The sequence below is a fragment of the Phlebotomus argentipes genome, unplaced genomic scaffold (genome assembly GCF_947086385.1).
Source record: "Phlebotomus argentipes unplaced genomic scaffold, Phlebotomus argentipes genome assembly contig_15, whole genome shotgun sequence".
NCBI lineage: Eukaryota > Metazoa > Arthropoda > Insecta > Diptera > Psychodidae > Phlebotomus > Phlebotomus argentipes.
Genome location: NW_026776181.1, coordinates 10,995,118 through 11,017,776, shown reverse-complemented (window position 1 = coordinate 11,017,776; position 22,659 = coordinate 10,995,118). Strand labels below are relative to the sequence as shown.

Sequence of the window (22,659 nt, the reverse complement as noted above, 5' to 3'; positions counted from 1 at the left end):
GTCAAGAAAAGTAATCGATTAATCGAGGTGTAAAAGTCGAAGTTGAGCGAGAGACGGGGAGTTTTTCTCTCGGATTTTTCCAAATTTCCAAGCAAATAAGTGAGTAAACAGAGTGAGAAAGTGTCTAAATGCCTCCTTGAAGATCTAATTTGCTATTAGAAAACAGAATAAGTGGTAAATTGGCGAGAAAAGTGTGATTTTTGGTGTTTTTCTCTGTTGACATTTCATCCCTATGAGGAGTGTCAAAATTTTCTTCTAAATTTTCTCAAGCTTCTCCTTCAAAATACTCCTCAAAACCCTTCTTTTATGGCGGAAGGAGATACGAGAGGATGATCACGATTACAATCACATCAATTTAGTATGGATATATCAGCAAGTGTGACTGTTTTGAGTGGAAACCACCTGCTGTGATTGAGTCACTCTTTCCCAGACGTTCCGGAACATTTGAGTGTCTATCAAGGACTCTTCTGGCACTTTATCACTCCCCATCCTGAAGGATTCTCATGACTTCTGAAAGGAATGACTCAGTTCCAATTGATTTGGTGTACATTTTAATGCATTGTGACTTTCTCTGAGAGATCCTGGAGATGATGTCGTGAGTTTCCGTCACATTTGCTGGGAAATTCTGGCCAATTTGGCTTTATATCTCAATTGACGCGATTCAGCAAAACACTCAGTGGGTTGTTGGAGGCAGATAAGACAGTTTACCACTGATAAGATTACCCAGAATGGCTCACCACCCACGCAAAACGCAGAGACCCACAATAAATTCAATTGCCTGACTTAAGTTTGGCAAAAGGAGATCTCTAATGTGATTCTCTTCATTTCAGGTGCAATTCATTGAGTGGAAAGTTGGCAAAAATGAGCGGTTAGGCAGGCGAAATTATACGAAGAAGGCAGGAAAGCAATTGGAAGAATGGCTGAGAGTTCAGGAAGTCGAACAGTGAATCAGGGATTCCACCAACTCAGTGTCACACGTAAGTTTCCGCATTTCTAAGAATCCCTCTTCAACTATTCACAATGAAATTCCAAGAAGACCACATCGAAAAGCAAAAGAATCCCTCGGAGATTTCAAACGCCAGAGCGCAAGTGAAATGGAAAAGACGAAGAATGAGAGATGATAGACTTTCAGGCTAATGTTTTATTAATTTCGAAAAAGTGCCAGAGAATGAATGGTCGTGTGACATTGGCAGAAGCGCGCGCTGAATTGCTTGATGGCACGAGAGAGTGAAAATTTTCGTGTTTTTCACGCGGGAGTGCCACCAGAAAATCGCCTATTGCCGCTCTACTTCTCTCTTATATAATCCTCGGCGCGCGAATGCGTCTATTTTGCCACATTTTATATTTTTACTGCAATATTCCGCGAGCTCACGCTGATAGTGGGAATTGATCGTCATAATGATGAATAGGGATAGAAGACCGAGGGGTGAATGGCATATTTCTTGCGCCCCCGAATTTGCATTGAGGAGACGTGATAAGGCAAAGTGCGAAAAGTGAGTCAGAAGAAGATTATCTTTAATTTATTCAAAAGTGATTATCACTTTTGTCAGTTTTTTCTCTCTCTCAGTTTGATAAAAGAATGAGTCGTTTTCTTGTGTGTTTCTCTTCTTGGATTCATGATTAGCAAAACAGTTTTTTGCTGTGCACATATTTAGTTTGTTTTTATTCTCTGTCAGTCAGTGACGTAGTTAAATCAGTACTTCACATTAAATTGAATTTTACTGAAAGTTGAATAAGTGAACATATGTTTTGAATACATATAAGTTTTCTGATTTTCTTGCAATCGCTCCAAAATATTAATTTGCCGTGTCAATTGACCCCTGGATCGAGTCAATGTTGCGTTACGGAGTGACAATCAAAATGAGTTTGAGTCACGATCTCGTCTAGAATCCAGTTCAATTGAGAAGAATCTCTCGATCGCTGTCAATCCACTGATCGCTTCTCTCTCTCGCTCTCCCTCTCTTCTCTCCACAGTTGAGCAGGCGTCACTGAGGAATGTGGGCTTCCTTAAGCCAAATCCGTACGTGGAACTCTCGGTGGACAGCAAGAGCATTCGCAAGACGGAATTCGTGAAGAACACATATCTGCCGAAGTGGAATGAGGAGTTCACGGTGCTGGTCACGCCCAACTCGACGCTGCAGTTCAAGGTGCTGGACCACTCGAGCTTCCGCAAGGATGTGCTGATTGGCGAGCAGACGCTGAGCTTGGGTCAGATTCTGCAGCACTACAACGGTCGCTGTGAGAATCTGGAGTTGACAATGGATCTTCTCGTGACGTCCAAGTCGCCAGAGGCGCGGCAGAACAAGAGCGGCGAACTCGTGACGGTGCTGAATGGGCTGAAGATCGACATGAAGAGTGTCGTGATCACGAACGGCGCCGCGGCGAGTGTGAATGGCGAGGCGTCTGGCAGTGGGGGGCGCAGCAGTGTGCTGAACGGTGGCGTGAGGGCGAGGCAGCGCCTGAGGAGCGTCAATACGTCGGCCGCGAACGCCTCACCAAGCAGTATTAGCGATTCCCTGCGCACGGTGTCCTTCTCGCCTGAGCACTCGGCGTCCGGAACCGCCAACGGGACGGCGCACGCCACAAGCTCGGCGGGTGCCATCAGGAGGAACAGCGGCATGAACTGGGAGAATGCCATTGTCCCGGCAAGTAGTCAGCCAAATGGATCAGTTCTCTCCGTGCCAGCGGCAGCGGCAATTCCGGTGAGTGAAATTTCAATCACAAAATATCCGACATTCACTTGCAACAACCTCAGCGAGGCAAAACAGCAAAAGGGACCAGATTTGTTAGATCATGCATTGTTCTAAAATTCATTTAGTGACTTTAAAATTTGAAACTTGAAGATGTGAAGACGCGTGCGTCTTTAAAACGCTCACCAAAGTTGCAATTGATTTCAAAACGCGTATAGAATGTTTCAATTATTTCAAGATTCACGTTCCACCTTTCTTCCTAAACACGTGATAAGTGACCTCAGTGGAAGCGTTAATTTATTGATGAACTCTGTGATGTACAAGCCGTTGAAGTTCACTGTCACACGCATGGATGTGGGGATAGGAAATCGATACAATTTCTCAACGATATTCACACGAAAGAAGGGAATTTCATAGACTTCACACATTGTCAACTGTGCGCTATCAATAGAGAGTCTGTTGTTAATCTCAAGAGATAAGATAGTGGGTGCACAGGTGAATAAATTCTCATATTATTGTCACTTTGTTGAATCAGTGTGTTAATTGGGAGAAGAAAGAAGGGTGGTTCTTCTAATGTTTGAGGAATTTGTGATTTACTTTTATTGATTTTTCGAGATGGTTCTGCGATTCAGGCGCTTCAGACGGGTACTTTGCGGGGCGTGTGTGCAGATGAAAATGTTTGAAGGTACTATTTGATCGCATTGTTGTCTGTCTTTGCAGAGCTATCCGACCCAGGGAAGTCCCAGCATGGCTATGAATGGTGCCTCCAGTTCTGCAGGCGCTGCAGGTGGTGCTTCGGGTCTCGTGAATGGCAGTCCAGCGCCAGTGTCCAATGCAACGGATCAGCAGCTGGCACAGCAGACGGCGAGTGAGGATGAACCTTTGCCAGTGGGTTGGGAGATCCGTTTCGATCAGTACGGGCGTCGCTACTACGTAGATCACAACACAAGGTCCACGTATTGGGAGAAGCCGACTCCCTTGCCGCCTGGTTGGGAGATTCGGCGCGATCCGCGAGGGCGTGTGTACTATGTGGACCACAATACGCGCACCACGACATGGCAGAGACCCAACACGGAGCGCTTGCAGCACTTCCAGCACTGGCAAGGGCAGCGAGCGCACGTGGTGGCACAGGGTAATCAGCGGTTCCTGTATACTCCGGCCGCCACGGGGGCCGCGCAGCCGAGTGGCGGGCAGCAGGAGGAGGACGATGGCCTGGGACCGTTGCCAGATGGCTGGGAGAAGCGCGTGCAACCGGACAATCGCGTGTACTACGTGAACCACAAGAACCGCACGACACAGTGGGAGGATCCGCGAACGCAGGGCCAGGAAGTGAGCCTGATGAGCGAGGGTCCGCTGCCGCCGGGCTGGGAGATCCGATACACGGTGAATGGAGAGCGCTTCTTTGTGGACCACAACACCAGGAGGACGACGTTTGAGGACCCCAGGCCAGGAGCTGCTCAGAAGGCAGGCGGAAAGGGCGTGTATGGCGTCCCGAGAGCATATGAACGCTCCTTCCGCTGGAAATTGAGTCAATTCCGCTATCTATGCCAGAGCAACGCTCTCCCGTCCCACATCAAGATCACCATGACGCGCCAAACGCTGTTCGAGGACTCCTACCACCAGATCATGCGGCTGCCCGCGTACGAGCTCCGTCGCCGGCTGTATATCATCTTCAGGGGTGAGGAGGGCTTGGACTACGGCGGCGTGTCGCGAGAGTGGTTCTTCCTACTCTCGCACGAGGTGCTGAATCCCATGTATTGTCTGTTCGAGTATGCCAACAAGAACAACTACAGTCTGCAGATAAATCCCGCCTCATATGTGAATCCCGATCATCTGCAGTACTTCAAGTTTATCGGGAGATTTATCGCGATGGCGCTCTATCATGGGCGCTTCATCTACTCGGGCTTCACGATGCCGTTCTATAAGAGGATGCTGAACAAGAAGCTCACCACGAAGGACATCGAGTCCATCGATCCCGAGTTCTACAATTCGCTGGTGTGGGTGAGGGACAATAACATCGACGAGTGCGGCCTGGAGTTGTGGTTCAGCGTGGACTTTGAGGTGCTGGGACAGATTATCCACCATGAGTTGAAGGAGAATGGCGACAAGGAGCGTGTGACGGAGGAGAACAAGGAGGAGTACCTCACGCTCATGACTGAATGGCGGATGACGAGGTGAGTTGAAAGATGTTTCAGAGTGTGAACGAGTGAATGATCGCTTTATCTCTCAACAGGGGAATCGAGCAGCAGACAAAGACATTCCTGGACGGCTTCAATGAAGTGGTGCCGCTGGAGTGGCTGAAGTACTTCGACGAGCGCGAGCTGGAACTGATGCTGTGCGGAATGCAGGAAATCGACGTGGACGATTGGCAGCGGAACACCATTTACAGGCACTACAATCGCAACAGCAAGCAAGTGTTGTGGTTCTGGCAGGTGAGTTGTCCTTCTGCTCTTCCTCAATCTATTCTATATTTGTACTGAGTGTGCGATATTTTGTTCGGCAGTTTGTCCGAGAAACGGACAACGAGAAGCGCGCGCGACTGCTGCAGTTTGTGACGGGCACTTGCCGCGTGCCCGTGGGTGGCTTTGCTGAGCTGATGGGCTCCAATGGGCCGCAGCGCTTCTGCATTGAGAAGGTGGGCAAGGAGACGTGGCTGCCGCGATCGCACACGTGCTTCAATCGGCTGGACTTGCCGCCGTACAAGAGCTACGATCAGCTGGTGGAGAAGCTCAACTATGCCATCGAAGAGACGGAGGGCTTCGGCCAGGAGTAGGCTATAGAGCGGAACTTTAATCCCCCTTTTTCTCTGTACATACTGTTGATAGATTTATGAAGGCATGAGCGCTGTAGCGATTATACATATAGAAACGTAGGAGGTTATTTTAATTTTAAGAATAAAGGAGAATTGTATAAAATTGGCTAAATTGGGAGGCAAGGATTTTAAAAGACAAGCAGATTGAATGAGAAGAGAGTGAGAGAGAGATCAAATGGGATCAGTGATAATATCAAATTACTTTTAGATTTTAGAGACAGTGCGAGAAGAGGCAGAGAGAGAGAGAAATGGGTAAGAAAGTTGATTCTGGAGAATAGAAAAGAAAGATTAAAGTTATTTTTTACAAATTGCTAAATCCACGGTTCAAAGTCCACCCCTTTTCACTTTATTCCTCTGGTTAGAAAAGTGTTTATATATTGAATGAAAAATATAGGGGACTATTTTTGTGTCACTGGCAAAACTTGTGAGGAGAAAATTAATATGTTGAGGCCGCATTATCCTCAGCAAATAGATAATAAAGTGATTATCGAAATAGACGCAGATTTTTTTTTCTTGAAGACTTTCCTATCATGCTTTTTAAATTCGCTCCTGATCAGGTTGAGTATTCTTTGTTTCACTCAAGTATTCTGCAAGTTACGAATAATTTAAATTATTGGTAATTCGTCTCTAAGATTTATTCAACACACTCTTCGCCTGCAAATGTTCTAATCTGGGCAGAATTGCAATTCTCAGCGGTTCTCCTGACGCTTCCAAGGCTGCCAGCTCGACTGGGTGCGCTTTCTTCTTGTGACTCGTGCAATTCGATCCGTTGGCAAAGGTTTTGTCGCAGAAGGGACACTGATAAGGCCGCTGGCCCGTATGCAGAATCAGGTGATCCTTGAAGGTCTTCCGGCGCTTGTACTCAGAGCCGCAATAGTTGCACTTATACTTCTTCACGTCTGAATGCACCAGCAAGTGACTCCTGAATGTGCGCCTGTTCTTCAGCTTCACGTCGCAATGTGGACACGCGTGCACGGTATCCTGATGCGTATCCTCGTCGTGGCGCTTGAGAGCTCTCTGGTTCTTGAACCTCTTTGGGCAGTTTGTGCATTGGAAAGTGCGCTCCTCCACATGACTCACTTGGTGGGCGTTGAGAGCGCTCCTGGTCTTGAAGGAATTGCCGCACTCCTCGCACACGAAGGGCTTGTCACCGCTGTGCATCGCGCGGATGTGCGAGGGAATTTTGTACTTGTGGTTGAATTTCTTGTCGCAGTGCGGACAAGGGTAGATAAGACCTTCGGACACGGGCAAGTGACTGATTTCGTGCATCTTCAGCTTCTTTTCACACGAGAAGCGCTTCGAGCACGACGTGCAGACGTAAGCCATCTCTTCCTGGCGGTGTTCCTCGATTGTGTGCTCTCTAAGCAAATGTGGACGATTGAACCGCTTCGGACAGAGTGTGCACAAGTGCTTCTTCTCTCTGGGACCCTTCCAGATCTTCTTGCGCTTCCTCGGAGCCGCTTCTGCATCCTCGTCGTCATTCTTCACCACCTCAAGGGATCTCTTCGGTCGTCCTCCTACAAAATAAAGGCCAAAGTCAATCTACCGCATTCTGAGCATAAACGAAACAATTCTACTTTTCTTCTGGACAGGAACAAAATCCATTTCAGGCTCTTCCAACTTCACAAAAAGTGCTTTTTCGATCTGCATTTCCAACGGATTTGGTGATTGACAGAGTGAAGGTGATTCTTGTTTCGTGGCTTCTTCGAGATCACCAGTAAATACAGGACTGTATTTCTGCAAATATCGACATTTTTTAACATCACATTACTAATGAAAAGCAAAAATCTCACTATTTCTTCATCTTCAAGTCCATGCTTAAAGCGAATGGATTCCAATTGCATTTCCGAAGGAGTTTCCAGCTCAATCAATTCCCTGAACATGTGATCAACCCTCAAGCAATGCTCATGGAAGTCATCAACCTTCACTAGGAAGCTGCAGCACTCCTGACAAACTCCCAATTGAGTTCCATCGAGAGGTAAAATCTGGAATTCCAAGAAAATGTAAACATCAACAATACCTTTAAAAGGCTTCTTCTCACCGATAAAAAATATTTATTTGCGATTTCCAGTGGATTTCTCGATGATTCAGATTTGTACAACACTTCTGCCTGCGCAGAATTATTCTTGGCACACAATCGACACCAATTCTTCCAATTTCTCAGCATATTGCACGTTTTATGTGCACTTTTAAGAAAAACCCAGTGCAGAGAAAACTGACAGCCAGCGTCAGTCGCTGAGTTCAAACGTTTCAACGTGCAGCCGGACCGAAAGTGTCAAACGAGAAATTATACTCGCGGAAATCGCGTGAAAATGTTGGAAAATTGGCGTGAATGGTGTTACTTGTGTGCTAAAATTGATTCCCCGAGCGAGGATGCGTTGCATAAAGTTACATTAATGAGTTGTCACTCAAAACTTATAGTGAAATACTTTGAGATTTCCGTGAGTACTTTGTCCTAGAGTTTCTTTCTTATTTGTTGTCATTTCCATGTCTCTCATTCTTTATGTACATTATAAATTGATAGTGATAAGAAAGAGAGAGGACGAATATATATATATATTTAACCCAATAAAGCACCTGATAAATTGTTTGTTTATGTTTTTATGACCTCTCGTGACCCCATTCGGAAAGCCCTTTAAATGCCAGGTTTTTTTTTTAAAGGAAGGAATCAAATGTTTTCAGATCGAATTCTCTGAGGAAATAATTCATCCAATTTGCATCGAATGCAGTATATTCCTTGAGAAGTTGGAAAACTTTAAGGATCGCTGTGTGAATGCCCTGAAAATGCACCAAGAAATCATGTTGAATAACGCTAGTTCATCGAAAGATCTTCAAGCGATTCGGTTCAAGCATGGCTTCGATAAGGAAAAAGTAAGTTTTAAACTGATTTTTTAAAAATTTTAAGGCTCACAGAGATTTTACAGGTGGCGGAAAAACATTTTTTGGATTCTGATCTGCCATCGAATCCAGCAAGTCCACAAAAAAGTGATGATGACTTGCCTTTGACTAGAAGAGTTAAGAAAGAGTCTTTATTTGCACCACAACGAAAGCGTCGTATGAGTAAAAAGTGCCCAAAAAGTGAGGAAATTGTTTGCGAAATTTGTTCGAAGAACTTCTCTCGTCGAAGTGTCCTCAAAGAACACATCCTGGAGCAGCATCGTCAGCAGGAAATGCCTCACAGCTGTTCACAATGTGCGAAGAGATTCACCAACAAGTACAAGCTGCGAATGCACGAGAACACTCACTTATCTGACTCCGAGAGGCGCATTCATCCGTGTCCTTTGTGTGAGAAGAAATTCGGCCTCAAGGCTCTCGTGCAGTCTCACATCAGTGCCATTCACATCGGCGACAAGCCCTTCATCTGTGAGGAGTGTGGCAAGTCCTTCAGAACGAAAGGCGCCCTTCTGGAGCACCAAACGAGCCACAGCGATGATCGTCCCTATCACTGTTCAGCGTGCCCGAAGAAATTCAAGAAATCACAACATTTGAAGATGCACGAAGAGAGTCACAGAACCGACTTGTTCGAATGTCCTCATTGTGATCTCAAATTGAGGACTTCGAGGACCCTCAAGATGCACTTGCTTGTGCACTCGGACAGTAAGCAGTACAAGTGCGACTATTGTGGAAATGAGTACAAACGGGCGAAGACGCTGAAAGAACATCTGATTCTGCACACTGGCCAGCGACCTTACCAATGTCCCTTCTGTGATAAAGCCTTCGCAAACGGATCGAATTGCCGGAGTCATAAGAAGAAATCGCATCCAGTCGAGCTGGCAGCCTTGGAAGCCTCAGGAGATTTAGTAAAACCAGGTGACCGAAGATTTGCGTCTACGCCAAATAAAACCATCGCATAATTCAAATTGTGGAATCTCTTCTATTTATTTGCACCCAGGAAAGAACACTATTCGGAATAAAACCATATAAGTGAAATTTGTGAATTACAACTAACATTTGTCTAAATCTCTTTTAATTCACTATCTCTGCAAATAATTATATCATTTTACATATTCTTGTGATTATTTGATTATGTGTTTATTTTAACTGATAACACATAAATTTAACAACCGGCCAAGAAATATTTGGAAAGGGCACGAAAGGATATTCTTTTCCCAACGATTCGTATGTAACAGCAAAGTCTTCTGTAAATCCTGCTCTTTTAGCTGCCGCTTGAGATCCTGGTCCAGTAAATAGTGTTCCAGTGAGAGATAATCCCAAAGCTTCCATGAGAGGAAATCTTGCCTTCAAGAGTTCTGTAGCAATTCCGCATCCTCGATACTTTGGCATAGTCAAAAGACCCAATCCGTGAAGATATTTGCTTACATTGTAACGATTGTAGGCATCGGCCTTTGCTTTTAGGAAAAGGAAAGCTTTGAAAATATCTCTGAGACTCTTTCCCTTAAGTTCTTTCAAGTGATCTTTCTCTGACTCATCCTTATCACTGATTTCTAATATGTTAAGGCCACAAATTTCACTGCATCCTTCTTTAAAGCAAACGAGAGTCAATTTTTGCGGCATAGTTTCCATCCAAAATGCTTTCATTTCAGACAAAGATACTTCATCCTTCATGCTTCCTGAAAAAAAAAGATATTTTGCGATTTCTTACTATTGTGCAGAAAAATTGGCCACTTTTTTTTAAAACAGGAACATGACAATTGAATCACTTGAAAATTTATCCGAAACACAATTATACACTTTCATGTAAAAAAAAAACTAACCAAGAGAATTGTTCATTGGTTCATCAGGAACAAAATAATTCAGCATAAGGTTCACAGCTTCCTCGAATCGGTCCTCAGGACAATCCTCTATCCGATAGTCCACGATTTGTCCGGACTCTGGGTCCTTTGCTTGGAATTTCCACCAAACTTGTGGAAATGACACACTTTCAGGGCGAGTAAACTTCATCTTCGCTGTGAAATTGCTCGGGAGTAACTGAGACAACTCAAAGTAAAGTTTTCCTTTATTTCGCACCAGTCATGATCACACAATTATAGCAACTGATAAGGACGTGAATAAACTCTACGTGACTTATGGGCTTACCATCTAATGTCGTCGCAAATAGAAGAATCGTAAATTAAACTAACTCAACACATAAAAAATACATACTAATATTTCAGTCTTACACTAATGTGTTTGTAGGGACATTATTTGTTATGTGATTTCACTCACTCTAGTATTTCTGAAATATTCACATTCTCATCCTATGTATGAATTCTTCATTCATCAGCATCATTTTAACCCGAAAAGTTCATCTGACTTTACTTAATATGAGTCTGAAAATTGTTTAAGCAACTGCATTTACTGATCTTGACTAAGACTGGCTTTTTTCGCACTATTTTTTCAACTGAAGACACATGAATTTCACAACACGGAATGGAATGTTGGGAATTTGCACGAACGGATATTCTTTTCCCAACGAATCGTATGTAACAACAACATCTTCAGTAAATCCAGCTTTTTTTGCTGCCGCTTGTGATCCAGGAGCAGAAAATACGGTGCAAGTTAGTGTTAATCCTAGAGCTTTCATAAGTGGAATTCTCGCTTTCAAGAGTTCCGTGGCAATTCCACATCCTCGATATTTTGGCACGATGAAAAGTCCTCTTCCATGCAAATATTTGTCTACATTGTAGCGTCTGTATACGTCGCCCTTTTCTTTTAGAAAGTTGAAAACTGCCCTAATGTCTTTAACACCTCTTCCCTTATTTTCTTCTTTTACAATCTGTGATTCAATCTCTTCATTTATTTCGAGTACATTAAAACCACATAATTCACTAGTCCCTTCTTTGTAGCATACAAGAGTGAGTTTTTGAGGAAGAATTTCCACCCATTTCTCTTTCATCTCACTTAACGATTCTTTATCCTTCATTATCCCTGAAAATTAGAGAGAATTTTACAAACAAATCAGCAGCAATTTTTGATAATTGCAAAATGTTACCAAGTGAAGCACTGATGGGTTCATCAGGCGTGAAACAATTCACCATCAAGTCCACAATCTCGTCAAAGCGATCCTCTGAACAATCTTCTATTCGATATTCCACAATTTCACCTGATTCCGGATCCTTTGCTGGGAATCTCCACCAAATTTGTGGGAATGGAATGCTTTCAGACCGCGACCACTTCATCTTCACTGTCAGACTTCGCAATAGAAACTGAGACGTCTACTCTCTAATCGTCACCAATTCGTATGATAACCGCATGATAACTCGTGATAAGTCAATGGCAAGTCAAGCTTGTCATATTGAGGAATTTTATTATCTCAAGTCTATTTATCTACAAATGTTATTGTTCATGAATTGAGAAGCACATATTGTTTTGCAAAACTGCATGCCATTCAAAACTGAGCAATTTTTTTTGAACAACTTTAATGACTTTCAATACCAGTAGAAAAAAACACGTTCACTGATTAACTTATCTTATCTGAATATAACACATTTTTCATACATCTTAACGATCATGCAATTTCTTAAGATAAAGAACGTCTGCTAAGTCAGGTAAACAATTTATCAGTTATTTTTATGAAGTGCATTGCATAAAAGCAAATAAAATCTTGTATCAAAACCACAAGGAAAATATTTACCACACAAGCCTTGAATATGTCATCAAACACTTATTTCGAAATTGATAACATACTCCAAGTGTTTTTAATTATCATTAATAATTACTTGCATGACTTCTACAGACACACACACCAAGTGAATTGTTCATTTATTCCTCAGAAAGAAAACCCCAACGAATAATACAATTTGTCCGGATTCAGGATCCTTTGCTTTGAATCCTCCACTAAACTTGTGGCAATGACATACTTTCAGGGCGCGTGAACTTCATTACTTCACTGAAATTTCTATTTAAAGAAAGTTTCTCTCGTGTCACGATGCCAAAAATCGTTCGAATGTCGTGAATAAGTAAACATTTTAAAAGCAGTGAGTTATATTCAATAACGACATACTTTCAGAACATCATTCAATAATAACAGGATGTGTTAATTTTCACATTAGTCCAATCTCATACTTTGGAGCTTCACAGTGGGGGTTCCCAGTACTGGGAAATTCATTCGCGGCCCCTTTTTTTGCAATTCGTCCCAGGAGATCTCGAAGGAGTCCTCAAAGCCCGCCTTCGTTGCCGCCGATTGCGATGATCGATTGGAGAACACGGTCGAGGTGACCTTGAGGCCAACGGCTCTTCCCAGAGGAACTCTGGCCTTCAGCAATTCCACACCAAGTTTGAGGCCCCGAAACTGAGGGGGAACCAGAAGCCCATATCCGCTGATTAATTTGTCCACTTGATAGTGATCGTAGAGATTTCCGCTCTCCGCAATGAAATCCATCGCTTTCAGGATGTCGTTACACGCTTCGCCGTAATCCGTCGGCTCCTCTTCCCAGTCCTTCTGTGTGACCTTGAGGAAGTTCATGCCCACAATTTCGTCTGAATCCTCCCTGAAGCACACCAGACAGAGCTTGTCCTGAACCACTTTCTGCCACATTTGACGAAAGTCAGCGATCGCCCGAGGATCATCGACGCAGTTTCTGGATTTGCACATGGGCTCATCCCGCAGGAAGTGCTCCACCATCATATCAATAGCCTCTCCATAGCGCTCCTCGGGCAAGTCCTGGATCCTGAACTGCACAGTCTCTCCACTCTTGGGATCCTTGGCACTAAAGCGGTGCCAAACGGACGGGAAGGGCACATCACTTGAGCGTTTCCACTTAATTGGGGCCATTTTCTACCACAACTATTCTCATCAGCTGCTCAGCAACTACTGGAAGCACTAAGTATGAGTTTCATCACTCTGACGAGTTGTGCATGAGCGATTTATTGTTTGAAGATCACATGAGATAAGATTATTAATATATGCCATTGATACTTTTTTCCCCAGACGCTTTCCTCTGTCTGGAATTGTAGACACATACAGCAACAATTTCATAGTTCATGAACAAGGAAAAATCAATTGATTGAGTTAAAAATTTCATTTTTTCAAAGTTCCTGCCAAAAACTATTCTGGTGCTGAGTGACCGTGACACAATTACAACAATTAGAACCCATTAGATCTATAAAAAGACATTTTTTGCAAGTAATACATGGATATTTTTTAAATGATTTCTCATGCTGGACAGTGCGTGCTACATGCCAACAAGTTATCAAGACAATTTCATGCTCATTAGCTTAACAAACTCCGTCTCGACTCCCGGAAAGTGGATCTTAGGTCCACTTTCCTTCAGAGTTTCGTAGCTGATCACGAAAGTTTCCTCGAAGCCCGCTCTCGCGGCAGCAGCTTGAGAAAACTTGTTCGTGAAAACTGTTGAAGTGAGGAAGACTCCAATGGTGCGTCCAAGAGCGATTCGCGCCTTCAGAATCTGCTCAGCAAGACGAAGAGCGCGGAATTTCGGCACGACCAGAAGGGCAAATCCGGCGAAGAATTTATCCACTGAGTAGCGATTGTAGAGATCACCCTGTTGGGTGGCGAAATCCATGGCGCGCAGCATATCTGTACATGCTTTTCCGGCATCCTCGGGTATGCCGTCTTCGACTTCCTTGCAGCAGAGCTTGAGGACATTGACGCCCACAATTTCGTCAGAATCCTCCTTGAAACACACCAAAGAGATCTTGTCCTGGAGGATGATTCTCCAGGCATTGGAGAAGCCGAGAACGGATTGGGGCTCGTCAGCGGCGCCTGTAATCATGAAGCTTTTTAAGATGACGTGTGAAAGGTGCGTGAAAGACAGTAAACTCGCCTCCGGCTTTGCACATGGGCTCATCTTTCAGAAAGTGCTCAACTAGCAGCTGCACAGCTTCTTCGTAGCGATCCTCCGGCAGATCCTGCACTCGATAGTTCACCATTTCACCAGTTTCCTCATCCTTGGCCTTAAAGCGACGCCAAACAGACGGAAAGGGCACAGATTCAGGGCGTTTCCACTTGCTCGATACCATGATGACTGCCGAAGAACTCTTAGATGCACTCAATCGAATACTCACCGAACTGGATATCACAGTGAAATTCCCTCTCTCTTTATATACCTACCAAAAGAATGGATTATCGATTTGTATGCAGTTCAACGGTTCCAACAGGGCAACCAACATACATAGACAGAAGCGCCTGATGTTGGGCAAAAGAGAGCAATCGCGACTTTTGAAACTCCGTCCGTTGACCTATAGTCGCAATCGCAGAAAAAGTCGGCAAATTTCGCGAGAATTCATACATTTTTTTCCCACAATGCGAAAAACCGCGGTCTTTGTCAATGAAAGTGTCTATTTGACAATTTAACACCATTTGGATACGATCAATATTGACTTGTTCTCGTGTTTGGCGATGGAAGGAAGAATGGGAGAAATGCGCGAGAGTGAGAGGGTGTGAGTGGAGCTGTTCTTGCTCACGAACACACCTGATGGTTGCTCTGCAGACTCGTGGACAGGTAGACTCGCGGATGGTTCACTCTTCCAGTGAACAGCGATTGGAGCGGACGTGCGATCTGAGTTCTTGGAGCGTCGCGATCAGTGCAAATTCAGAGGTGATCCCAGAATCTCGAAGTTCCGCTTGTGACACTGTGCGCGAAGTTTGTATTTGATCAGTTGTTTCGGTGGTGCTTTCTGGTGTCGCTTGTGCCTTGTGCTAAGGTGAGATCGCAACGAGGAAATCAGACACGAGATGCGCCGTGAGGATAAAGTTTCAGGCAGTGCATCAAATACCTGTTAGCATACGATCACTTGATCTCGTCGCTGGACTTCGGAGCTGGGAAGATCGGTGAGTGTCATGAGGAGGTGCGCGCACACGATGGCGGATGATTGCGATCAAATGTGAGACAATGGATCGCGTCCGATCACTTTGGACGTTAGGCGAAGTTGAGTGACCGCGAAATTTGCAATTTTTCCCTCCGCCCATGGAATATTTCGGGGTCCCAATGTGACTTGCTAAAATGCTTTTTGCGAAAAATCTCAAATACACGAAGAAGAGTGTGGAAAAGAGCCCGCGAGGAGCCAATGATCGAAGGCCAGCAGCAGATTTTGTTGAATTCTCTTCTGTTCAAGGGGAAGATATTCTGGGTAAAATCCAATACTTTCTAAATAGAAGAATACTTTTTTTATTTTGATCTTCAAAGTTCTTTGAATACACTTCAAGCACCATTTCACGCATTTCTGAAGAACTGTACACCACGTCGAGTCAAATATCTCCCCTTGCTTCTGTCTCTTGGCCTCCCATTTGATGATTGCTCTCCTATGTTCAATGCCCACAACACGGCAATTCCATTCCTTCTTCGCTCCCATTGTCGCTGCAGCGAAATCCCCACAATTGCCAAGTGCTTCCAGTGTTCTTTCGCCAATCCGCGTGTCTGTGCAGAATCGCGCGGAGGAGGATTCTGTGCGCGAGACCAGAAAAACCACGTTCGATCCTCTTGCATTTTATGACTTCTCCTCTCCCGAGAGCACACCAGAAAAGCTTGCAAAAAGGCACACACACCACCAATATCAATTTATTTTACGACTCTTCCACGCCAAACACGCACCCGATCTCTCTGACCAGCTCGCGCATCTCTTTTTGGCTGCAGGAAATTAAAATTCCACGCCGAGATGTGTTGAGTTGGCCGCACTGGCAGATAAGGAGCGATCGCGCCGGACAAAAAGGCGTCATTTCCTCATGATGTGCACCCGAAAAAATCGTGTGAAATGCGGAAAAGGTCAGTGCAATTAATGCACCTCAACGCTTCATATTCGACATACATATATGCGCGCTCTGGAAAAAGAGACACAGACACTAATTGCAAACGCACTCACTTTTTACCACACGAACTCGACAGTGACATGCAAAATGTGCAGGAGTAGTGCAATGCATTGACTCTTTAATTGCCACTTGTAACCAATGTTCATTGTATTGCTGTACTTCCGAGGGGATTGTTTATACTGAGTCGGAAAAAAATATCAGAAAAACCCAAATTCTCAACATTGCTAAAAAAATGTTTCAATAGACGAATTTGCTGTAAAATACACTCTCAAGTCACCCCTTAATGTGCGACATTTCAACGACACTTAATAGAAAACACCTGATCATGGAACCGAATTCAGCATTCGGCGAACAGCTTAACTCTTCCTCATTTGGCTTTTTCCCCTTTGCACCATTGCAACAAACAATTTGTGGGGACCAGCAAATTCTTTATTCTTTATTTATTTTTGTAATTGTACTTGGCTCGCACACCTGGAGCAACAAAACGGTGTGGCATATTTTTAATGAAATAAATGGTGGACGGCGGAATTCTTCAGCCATGCAGGCACTCTCTATTTGAATGATTCTCGGTTTTTTTTCACGTCTTTTTCGGGGTGCTTAATGAACTCACATTTGGGAAGCGGATATACGGTCCTCTGAAACGCACATTAGCTTCGTATTTTCACCGCGGCGAGTGTGGAAGATTCCCTCTCGCATGGGCGAAGTGCATGAAAAACCAATAAATCTTCACCTGAGATGTGTGTATGAAAGAGAAGAGAGAATTATTGGAAGTGAAACACCTCAAAACATTTTTCCCACAACGCTCTCGCGGGAAATTCTTGAAGAATTTTACTTTTTAATCCATGCCATTAGCATTGTTTACCTTCCCATTTGAGTGTCTGTCGCTTCAGTGTCTTCTATTATGAGAATTGCAGTGATTTTCTTAGACACTTGTAATCGTCATGACATGATGAAATGGGGAGAAAGACATGCCGAGCATTCAATGAAATAATTAGTGATTACTCCAGTGAGAGTTAAGTGAGATAGTCATTAAATGTGGCTCTTTTATGAACTTTCGCTGGTGGATTTAATGAAATAATTATTGCACGCCGATTTTAACGTATTAGCATCCGGATCAGTGGTAATATTTCCCCTTCGAAAACTTTATCTCTGCGAACGAGGCATGAAAAGAAAGCTCATTTCTTTTCCATTTCAACTGCAAGTCTTATTTCCATATTACATAGAATGTTTTGATGTTGAAATAAATTTTTCAAATACCACCCAACATTCCAAGCACTTTTCCATGCAAATTTCCATCATATTTCGCGGCGATAGAATGCCGCTTGGGGGGAAGAAGACAAAAACCACTGGCAAACTCCTAATGAATATTTAGGCTTTTGCCAATGATTGTGTTTAGTTAAACAAATCGAATGGAACGAGCAATAAATTCATTCATGGTGATTCTAGAAGCGCGATTTACTATGCAAAAATCTCCAGCTGAACCTCCGTGTGGTTGGAATTCTGGTCCAAAATTAATTCCTCCTTGTGAGATATTTTCACCTCTGCGCCCATTCGCAGTTTTTCATCGAGATCTTGCGATCTTTTTTGTGTGCACTTTTTTGCCGAGCTCGCGATCTCCTACATACAATTGCGTCCTTGTGCGTTTTCTTGCGAAAGTCTCCGGTAGTGTTTTATTGATCGTTAGTGGCGCAAAAAGCCAAGCACACAGCCTCTTAAATTGCCTCCCATGACACATTTAGCATTTGAGGTGCGTTTGCTCAGCGCCAAGTGGATTTGTTTGATGGATGCACTCGGCTGAGAGAAGCGGGATTCGCTCAGTTCAGCTATTTATACAAATCACTGGCTTTTGGGGTCTTCCTGAAGTTCTCCGTGCAGAGTTTAACATATCAAAGTGATCTTAACAGGTTGTTTTAAGAAGAGACGAGTTAGTAGTATCCCGAAAAATGGAAACAAAGCGATATCCAAAGCGTGCCCAAAGCACGCTGTTCCAATATATTCAGGTCATGTGGCCAATTGACCCTTAGAAGTGTGGCTAAGTGGATTCTTCCAGTGCATTTGCCGTCAGACAACACATGCTCCGGGAGGCAAGTCTGAGTGACTGGGCATCAGTTGGAAGATGGTTGAAATGAAAAGGGTTTCGCGGGCACTCGCTGGACTCAAAGGGGGGCCTTGGCAACAAATGGTACGTCTTGTAGACCCACTTGTCCGCATGATTAATACTTTTTTGCGCGACTTCGTGCTCTCCCTCTGGACAGCGCCTCCCGATTCCTCCGCAACTGTGACACGTTCCCCATTGCAATTGAGCACGGCGACGTGTTAAGCGTTCCTCTTTTTTCTGCGCGCGATCACTTTGGTAGACGATCACGTATATTTTATAATTCTATTGATGATGATAATTATGGGAGGCACTCACAATCTCATGACACGAGCCATCCGGACAGCGTCCGCGGGAAATACATTCGCCCAAGTGGATGAAGAGACGCGCACGGCACAAGAAAGACACCAGAGAAACGAGTATCTCTCTGGGCACAGAACGAGAATCGCACACACAAGCTGATTGTGATTCTCGAGCCACTCTTTTGATCTCTTCTCAATGGCAATGGGTGCGCTTCTTCAGCAGACATTCACGACTGTGGTGTTCGATAAATAAATCCCCAATTAAATGCACAGGCGTCCAGCCAAATGAGAGAGACACTCGCATAATTATAAAATGTTATTAATGTGATCACGTGCATAAATTACACCCTTCTTCCTAACGCGCCGACATGTGGACTTTTTCTATGTCTCTTTGTGCACCGCGCGACAGGATTAAACGATTGAGCCTCTGAGGTATTTTCTGCGATTTTCCATTGATTTCCAGCGCGCGGTAACGAGATCATTTTAATCTCCTTCGGCGCGTGATCTTCTCTCCTCGTGATCATTTCTCATCGGTTGCTCTCAGGCACTTTCGGGGCCTCCCATCGATCTCTTAACTCTCTAAATTATTACCACCATCGCGCCACACAAAGTGTCTCAATGTGATTTGGATGTTGTGTGAAAAATCAACTGATTAAATCGCCTCTTTTCATATATGAGAACGAAAAGAAAGAAACTCAGCGGCGACAATAACTTGGCTTATTCTCAATTTTATGTCTCTCTTCCATCCCAATTTCTTTTATTGCACATTCAAATGTGCGATGTCTTTTTCTCGTTTTTAAAGCCTCCTGTCCGCGAAAGCTTCCGATCCGCCACACATTAATATTGATCAACAATATTGAAATTACCGAGGAGGATTTAATTGTCGGCATTTCGGTGAAGATCGCCACGGATTTTTCAACAGAGATTTGAGAGATCGTAAATTTCACGCAAACTTGACACTATTTCTGTAAATAACCGTTGAATTTCCATGCGATCTCCGAGATTACGAGTGATATTTGATAAATAATAAAAGGAATTTTATCTACATTTAACAGTCTGGATTTACGGATATCACATTTTCTTATGGTCACACAGGAAAATCAATGGCTAATCGAAGGATTTTAAGCACTTTCTCAAAATACACTTTCCTTGATTTCTCAACTGTTATATGCAAAATAGGGCAATAAGGAGGAATTTGACTGCTATTGAATATTATTTCGATTGATCTCTCCATCATAAATTTACTGCCTTTTTCTTTCGCTGAGTTCCCACGTGAGCTTCAGTGGAATATTTTGATGATATCTTGAGCTCGTTGGACGGATAATTAAATTATCAGCGAGCTAATGTGTCGGTTGAAAGAATTCTCGCGATGAAATTGCTTGAGTGGCGGGAGAGACACGATCGAAATCTTGTGATCATACCATGAGAGATTGAATTGCAGAGAATTTCCAGCGTGGCCAGGAATGAAATTGATTTCAATCTCAAGGTATAGAATATCGTCGGGATGGGTGTATAATGAGAAATGATTTGAGTGAATTTTCTCAGGGAGTGAATCTATCGGTATATTGCTGAGCAAGTGGTTAACAGTAAAAGTCATTTTCATTTTGTTCTCTTCTCACGGGCCCAGCGAAAGAGGTCTTCCTCGCATTGGATAGCGTATGTTTTGGCCAAGAGCGCTCGGAGTGTGACTTTGGGAAGGCAAGAGAGCATGAATGGAGAGGAGATGGTCGATGGGGGTCCGGATTTGTGTGGCTTAACAGAAGAGTGTTGTGTAATATATGGACACCTTTTATGTGACACGTTTACATCTTAATGGGCCATAATCGTCAGTGGATCTAATGCACCATTAATGGCCCACAATCTATCTGGCTGTTTAATAGGATGCCACCCAATAGATGCTCCAAAGTGAGTCCTTCCTCGCGAGAGAGTGAATGCGCGCGAAGCACGAGCCGGAACTCGCCATTCGATGTTTTTTGATCCACTTGCAATCGCCAAAGAATCTGATTTTTCTCCAACTGATAATTTATTATCACGGGCGTTTTGTGTGTTAATTGAGATGAAAGTGGAATGAATTGTGCTGCATTGAGTCGAGAGCATTCTTCACAAGATGCAAATTCACAATAAATTATACAACGCAAAATAGACTTCAAGCTCCAGAATTTCTCACTCTCTCGCTCGCACTCGCACTTTGGCTGTTGTGGGCGATTATTAGTGTCACAGACAATCACTTTGATGCCACAATCTTTTTCGTGAGATGATCACAACTGGTTAGGAATGTGGCTATCAAATAGGAAATGGGAGATTCCGCGTCAGGTGCGAAGCACAGATAAGCCTGTAATAAACAGAGACGGCTTTCATTTGATCCTGAATTCCATTATAGCTATCAGCATTGCTAACAAGTCTTTTGGGGGGTCTTCAACGTGTGATCGCTCGCAGTTTGAATGGGTGGAAAATGGTTGATCGCGATCTTATCGCTGGCTGACTTTTACAGAAGAGTTCAGCATCATTTCGAAAAGCAAAATTGCATGGTAATTCCAGCATAACGGTCCCCATCGATGAGCCAACTTCAACTTCAATCATCTTACCACGGAATAAGAAATTGGACAAAGAGGCAAATGCCATTGTCTCTCATGCAGACAACAATTTCCACCAGATTTAGAGGAAATCCAGCTCTGCGTGTGATTGATTTCATACTGGTGGGCATAAATGAATTTTCAATTGTCGTGAGTGGTGCAGAAAAAATGGCAAGAGCTTAACGAAAAAAGAAGGTGCATGAATATCAATTAAATTGATTTTATTCGGGCGGTGGCTGGATAATTGCATGAATATTGCTGGCAACAAATGCCTCGTTCGGATACAACGCGATGGAGAAGGCCTCAATAAGGCGAAAATCACACTTTAGCAGAATTTATGTACGGTAAACATGAAGCTTGGGCAATAAAATAAAAATTATACAATATATTCCGCGAATTTCGATAAGCAGAGGCTGCTGGCCGCTCTTGTGCTCTCGTGCTCCCCAAAGAAAGAGGCACAGGCGAAGCAGATTAACTCGCGTTGTCTTGTGTCTTTTCCATCTCTTATGGGCCCTGCTGAGCCAAACGGAACGATGACTCTTGGCCAATGAGCGAAAAACATCACAGGGTTATTCGCAGCAGACGCAATTGCACTTGAGTGGGTGGAAGTGGGTGTAGATCACTCATCAGCTTCGGCGAAAAGAAAGTGAAAAAATTATACTGACCGTTACGATAATTGATGTTGGTCTATTTAAATCAGTGAGCAAGAAACACTCTCATTTACTTCAGTTGTTGATTTCTCCATGTAATTTTGCGGGGGCTTAAAGCATTTCTTTTCTTTAAACGTCTTAAGTGTGTTTAAAGCAGCCTTGCATCCATTCTGACTGCAAGATAAAGGTCAAGATATTGAAGCTATCGAGGCGAGAGACTGCAAAATATCAACCACTTTGAAATCATATGGAAATGCCCCTTTCTCGCTATTTTTCCATGAATTGCTAATCATTAAGATCTTACTGATTTAGCGTTCAGAAAAACTTTTGAAGGTACACTTAATTCTAAGTATAAAAATAGAGGCATCAAAGCGTTAGTTCATCATCCTATGGTAATTAAGGTTGTGACAAATCTTAATCCCAAAGCGCCATTATGCAATATTAATATCTTGATGAGAAAACCATCATACTTGAGAGGCACAAATATGGAGAGAAAATGGTTGAAAACACCAAATTTCACAGAAATCTCGATAATTAGCGCTCGTGTGGCTCATTAGCAATTCATGGAGGCGCTAATGGGTGCATTTCAAAATGTCATCTCGTGCCCAAAGAAGATCGATGGGAAAATGATCTAGGTGAAAATGGCAAGGTAAAAAATTACTTTGTGTGCGAGCAACATAATGCACTTTATGCTGAGCATGATGATGAAGAATAACCGGTATCGCTGGGAAGATCCATTCTTGTTTCCCTTTTTCCAAAAGCCCATTTTGCAATCAACAATGTGTCAATTACGGAGTCCCCGGAGAATCTCAAATTGCCTCCATGCTGT

The 22,659-nt window shown here is 43.5% G+C and overlaps 7 protein-coding genes across 8 annotated transcripts; 2 read left to right on the top strand and 5 right to left on the bottom strand.

The window, feature by feature from the left end:
* Positions 1-19: 19 nt before the first annotated feature.
* LOC132263446 (E3 ubiquitin-protein ligase Su(dx)) lies at positions 20-5,477 on the top strand. Of its 2 annotated transcripts, none has more exons than XM_059763212.1 (6): positions 20-99; positions 831-977; positions 1,975-2,702; positions 3,411-4,864; positions 4,924-5,122; positions 5,194-5,477. In XM_059763212.1, exons 2-6 carry the CDS (start codon positions 917-919, stop codon positions 5,461-5,463), a joined length of 2,712 nt encoding a protein of 903 aa, XP_059619195.1. In that variant the 5' UTR covers positions 20-99; positions 831-916; the 3' UTR covers positions 5,464-5,477. The 2 variants fall into 2 exon arrangements, with proteins under 2 accessions (XP_059619195.1, XP_059619196.1); XM_059763213.1 differs by having other exon boundaries at positions 86-174.
* A 561-nt stretch (positions 5,478-6,038) lies between these two features.
* LOC132263447 (zinc finger protein weckle-like) lies at positions 6,039-7,756 on the bottom strand. Its single transcript, XM_059763214.1, has 4 exons — positions 7,544-7,756; positions 7,296-7,487; positions 7,080-7,239; positions 6,039-7,019 (listed from the first exon to the last, which is right to left on the bottom strand). Exons 1-4 carry the CDS (start codon positions 7,667-7,669, stop codon positions 6,130-6,132), a joined length of 1,368 nt encoding a protein of 455 aa, XP_059619197.1. The 5' UTR covers positions 7,670-7,756; the 3' UTR covers positions 6,039-6,129.
* A 4-nt stretch (positions 7,757-7,760) lies between these two features.
* Positions 7,761-9,361, top strand: LOC132263448 (zinc finger protein 486-like). Its single transcript, XM_059763215.1, has 3 exons — positions 7,761-7,943; positions 8,185-8,373; positions 8,427-9,361. Exons 1-3 carry the CDS (start codon positions 7,815-7,817, stop codon positions 9,354-9,356), a joined length of 1,248 nt encoding a protein of 415 aa, XP_059619198.1. The 5' UTR covers positions 7,761-7,814; the 3' UTR covers positions 9,357-9,361.
* Positions 9,357-10,492, bottom strand: LOC132263449 (uncharacterized). The gene is made up of 2 exons (XM_059763216.1): positions 10,218-10,492; positions 9,357-10,073 (listed from the first exon to the last, which is right to left on the bottom strand). The coding sequence occupies exons 1-2, from the start codon at positions 10,402-10,404 to the stop codon at positions 9,535-9,537; spliced, it is 726 nt and encodes a 241-aa protein (XP_059619199.1). The 5' UTR covers positions 10,405-10,492; the 3' UTR covers positions 9,357-9,534.
* A 326-nt stretch (positions 10,493-10,818) lies between these two features.
* LOC132263451 (uncharacterized) lies at positions 10,819-11,646 on the bottom strand. Its single transcript, XM_059763217.1, has 2 exons — positions 11,435-11,646; positions 10,819-11,370 (listed from the first exon to the last, which is right to left on the bottom strand). Exons 1-2 carry the CDS (start codon positions 11,619-11,621, stop codon positions 10,832-10,834), a joined length of 726 nt encoding a protein of 241 aa, XP_059619200.1. The 5' UTR covers positions 11,622-11,646; the 3' UTR covers positions 10,819-10,831.
* Positions 11,647-11,729: 83 nt separating this feature from the next.
* Positions 11,730-13,261, bottom strand: LOC132263452 (uncharacterized). Its single transcript, XM_059763218.1, has one exon. It carries the CDS (start codon positions 13,214-13,216, stop codon positions 12,491-12,493), a length of 726 nt encoding a protein of 241 aa, XP_059619201.1. The 5' UTR covers positions 13,217-13,261; the 3' UTR covers positions 11,730-12,490.
* Positions 13,262-13,571: 310 nt separating this feature from the next.
* LOC132262682 (uncharacterized) lies at positions 13,572-14,465 on the bottom strand. Its single transcript, XM_059762022.1, has 2 exons — positions 14,243-14,465; positions 13,572-14,181 (listed from the first exon to the last, which is right to left on the bottom strand). The coding sequence occupies exons 1-2, from the start codon at positions 14,422-14,424 to the stop codon at positions 13,635-13,637; spliced, it is 729 nt and encodes a 242-aa protein (XP_059618005.1). The 5' UTR covers positions 14,425-14,465; the 3' UTR covers positions 13,572-13,634.
* Positions 14,466-22,659: the final 8,194 nt, after the last annotated feature.